This window comes from Cyprinodon variegatus, unplaced genomic scaffold, assembly GCF_000732505.1.
Source record: "Cyprinodon variegatus isolate N-32 unplaced genomic scaffold, C_variegatus-1.0 Scaffold4407, whole genome shotgun sequence".
NCBI lineage: Eukaryota > Metazoa > Chordata > Actinopteri > Cyprinodontiformes > Cyprinodontidae > Cyprinodon > Cyprinodon variegatus.
In genome coordinates this window covers 1-3,646 of record NW_015154860.1, presented here as the reverse complement: position 1 = coordinate 3,646, position 3,646 = coordinate 1, and the positions used below count along the sequence as shown (strand labels likewise).

The 3,646-nt window shown below is 43.1% G+C and overlaps 1 protein-coding gene across 1 annotated transcript; it reads right to left on the bottom strand.

Moving 5' to 3' along the window:
• Positions 1-2,518: 2,518 nt before the first annotated feature.
• LOC107081353 (desmin-like) lies at positions 2,519-3,139 on the bottom strand. The gene has a single exon (XM_015369545.1). The coding sequence runs from the start codon at positions 3,102-3,104 to the stop codon at positions 2,526-2,528; it is 579 nt and encodes a 192-aa protein (XP_015225031.1). The 5' UTR covers positions 3,105-3,139; the 3' UTR covers positions 2,519-2,525.
• Positions 3,140-3,646: the final 507 nt, after the last annotated feature.

Sequence of the window (3,646 nt, the reverse complement as noted above, 5' to 3'; positions counted from 1 at the left end):
TTTATGCATTAATCAGATTAATTAATTAAACTTGACCCGGTCAATAGGTGGCGGCAATGTGCCTAAAGCTGTTTGCTCAGTTGACTGCCTAAAACTGAAGAAGAAGAAATAAATGGCAATTTTACTTAAAGGTGTAGGGGAGGATTTTTCTCGAATTTTTGAAAAGACCTTCTGTCTCCCCTTAAAAATAAATGCGCATGCACAACTATGCGCCCGTTCCTGAGAGGGAATGTCTATTAAACGCGTGCAAGAGCGTGCACGAGCCAGTTTCTCCTTGTGCACGCTCGGTTTAAAAGTTGCTTTTTGCATCGCCCATTCAAGCTTACTTTCCAAAAGATTTGCAATTTTTAGTCCTTTAATCCTGGAAATGTTCTTCAGGTGATAAAAGGCTGACTTAGCAACTGCCTTTATGTCCCATTGCAAAAGGTCAGATTAAAAGTGAAATTACACAATTTGTCATTAGTTTTTTATAAACATGGAGCAGCATTTATTCACCTTTTATAAAAACAAACAGTGGATCCCAGGCAAACAAAAACACTTTAATGTTTCTTTGCAGACAAGACTGTGAATCAGAGAGTAAAAATATCTCCAGTTACTACAACAAACAGCTGATAACCCCCCCCGTCCCGCACCATTAGGGGCTAAATCAAGCAGCCTTTGTTTCATCACATTGGATTTCAAGGTTTTAATCAGCAGTTAGAGTGCTTTGCTTTTTAGCCCTTGAAGGGTAAAGTACCTTTTTAAAGTAAGCATTTCCCCTTTTTTCAATCAGCATATTTAGAAAGTCTTTGCTGCAGTGGTTTCACCTTCTACCCGCCTCTCTGCTTCAGGGTTCGCTCTATTGCACACAGATCTATGCTGCAGAAATGGAGCTTATTCCCTGACAGAATACAGCATACTTTATGCACATATTTTTTTTTCTTTATGAATTGTTCTTATGTGGTGATTAGTAAAATCTGATTCTGCAAGAAAAGATAAAGTTGAAAACTACATGAAATAAATATTTAATAGATGTATAAACATATCTTTAGTTTATTTCATTATGTGTAATGTTCCTCTAAAATAACTTTCCTTACAGAAAATCCCTATTTAATCCCTTATTTAATTTTCCTCTTGGATCAATAAAATGTTTTTGAATTAAATTAAAATTTTCTGTTCATGTTCTATTGCAAAATGAACCTGAAACTGTATTTCATTGAGTTTCATATGAAATAAGGACATGAAATAGTTCATAATTGTAAAGTGGAAGGGAAAGAAAGTATTGCAAATTTATTTTCAGGACAAATAAGTTAGAGTGTCGGACATTTGTGTTCATCTCCCTTAATTCTCGTCAAACACTGAGCAGCTGACTGCAATAAGAGATCTTCTGGTAATTCATCATCTCACAGTCCAGCTGTTTGCAGCTTTTCCTCTGTAACTGCAGCGCAGTAAAAGGAACTAAAGAACAACGTAGATAAAGTCCAATATATATTATTACTCCTTTAAAAACACATCAGAGATCAGAGAAGAAGTTAATGTATTACAAATTGAAAAAAGGAGAAAACAAAATCTTGCGTACAGTTTTCTGTTTGCAGTAAATGTTGAAGGTGGTCTGGTCAGGTGGGCCAAAGCAGAAGTTTATTGGACACATGGAAATTGTAAAAGCAAAAACTAACAATCTACATCAGCCTGAACACAACATCCCAAAGATAAAACACGGTGAAGGCGGCATCATGCTGAGGGTTTCATCAGAACTGATAAGAAAACAGGTGAAGCTAAATGCAGGAAAACCACCAGAAAATACAGCAGAAGAATCACTTTGAAGGCTTAGATCAAGGAGAATGGCCTAGTCAAAGTTTTAACCTCAACCCAACTGAAGTAGGAATACCATTTAATTTCAACCTAAACACATGACCTCTTATAACTGTGGTATTTATACTGCTGTACAAGTTTTTCAATCAACTAGGGATTATCTGGTTTGTTTGTTTGTTTGTTTAATCAGATGTTTATCTTCTATATATCCATTACATCAATAGTTGTAAGTTAGAATATTAAACCGATAATGAGAAATATAAAAATCGGATTGTGTTAAGAGATGCACCGATTCGTTTTTTTCCCGATTTAATCTGATACTGATACCTGGGCCGATATCTGATGGAAATCTGATTCAGCTGTTGAATGAACGGACCAAATATCTCGCCATGTTGGTGAAGGCTTTAGCCTCGTCTTAAACATTGTTTAAAATTGATCGATATAAAGTGCACTGGATTGAATCTCTGATATCAAACCGTCGATATCCGATCGAGTCAATATCAGAGCCGATATCCGATCTAGGTATCGGATCGGCGCGTTTGTAAGTGAGATCTGAGCTTTGAGCTAAAAGACCAAAATTTGGCCTGTTGGTCTAAAGGCAGAAATCAAACCTCATGACGGAAAATAACCGACTTTATCACAGAAGAAGATAAACCAAGAGTTCAGATCAGGATTAGCCTAGTCAGACTTTATCCGCTCTCTTCTTAAAGAGATTCACCGCCTCCTCGCCCCTCCTACCTGATTTTAACTCTTTCCAGGTCGTCCACCAGGTTGTCTCGCTCCACCTCCAGGCGTGACCTCTGATTGGTCAGGATCTCCACCTGCCTCCTCAGCTCGCTCATCTCCTCCTCGTACAGGTCGGCGATGCGCGTGGGCTCCCGCCCCCGCAGGCGCTCCACCTCCACCGTCAGCGCCTGGTTCTGCTGCTCCAGAAAGCGGACCTTCTCGATGTAGCTGGCAAAGCGGTCGTTCAGGTGCTGCAGCTCGGCCTTCTCGTTGGTGCGCGTGGTCAGGAACTCCTGGTTGAGGGCGTCTGCCAGGTTGAAGTCCAGCGTCTCCCCCATGCCGGCGTGGGAGCGTCCAACAGAGACCCTGGAGGCCCCCAGGGGCCTGCCATGGTAGCTGGAGGACACGCGGTAGTTGGGTGCGGCGCTGGTTCGGGTCACTTCGTAGACCCTGGAGGTTACGTGACCCCCGCTGCCTCCGCTGGGGCCCAGGAAGGAGCGGTTGAGGGAGGGCGAGGCGTAGGTGCCATGACCGAAGGTGCGGCGGTAGGAGGAAGCGGACTGGGCAGAGGAGGAGTAGGCCGTCATGTTGGAGGAGACAGAGATCCTGAAGGGGCTGCAGCAGAGCAGAGCAATGAGGAGTACAGAACTGGCCCTGGGTATTTGTAGCCACCCCCTCCCTAATGCCTCCCCCCTCCTCTCCTTGAACAGCCCTCCCTCCCCCTATCCTCCCTGGTTCTCCTCCAGCCTCTGCTCTCCTCCTGTGGAAGTAAAGCATCAGCTGGAGTTTCTGTTTCTGTTTATGGTTCTTCTTCTTCTTTGGTGTCATAGTCTTCATTCTTTTCATCCTTTGGATTATTTTAGCAGTGTTATTCATCTGATGCCTGATGCTTTGAGAAACGCCTCCCTGCCATCATTTTGGGAAGCTTTGGAGTTCTGGAGGGCTTCCCGTCCCAGTAATCAGCACCTTAACATTATCGCTTCTTCCAGACCAACATTCAGTTCATTGTCCTAAACAAACCATTCCACATCCTGTGCATTGCTTCTGTCTCCTTGAACCCCAGTGGGCCTCAGCAGATGGCCGCTCACACTGAGCCTGGTTCTGCTGGAGGTTTCTTCCTGTTCAAAGG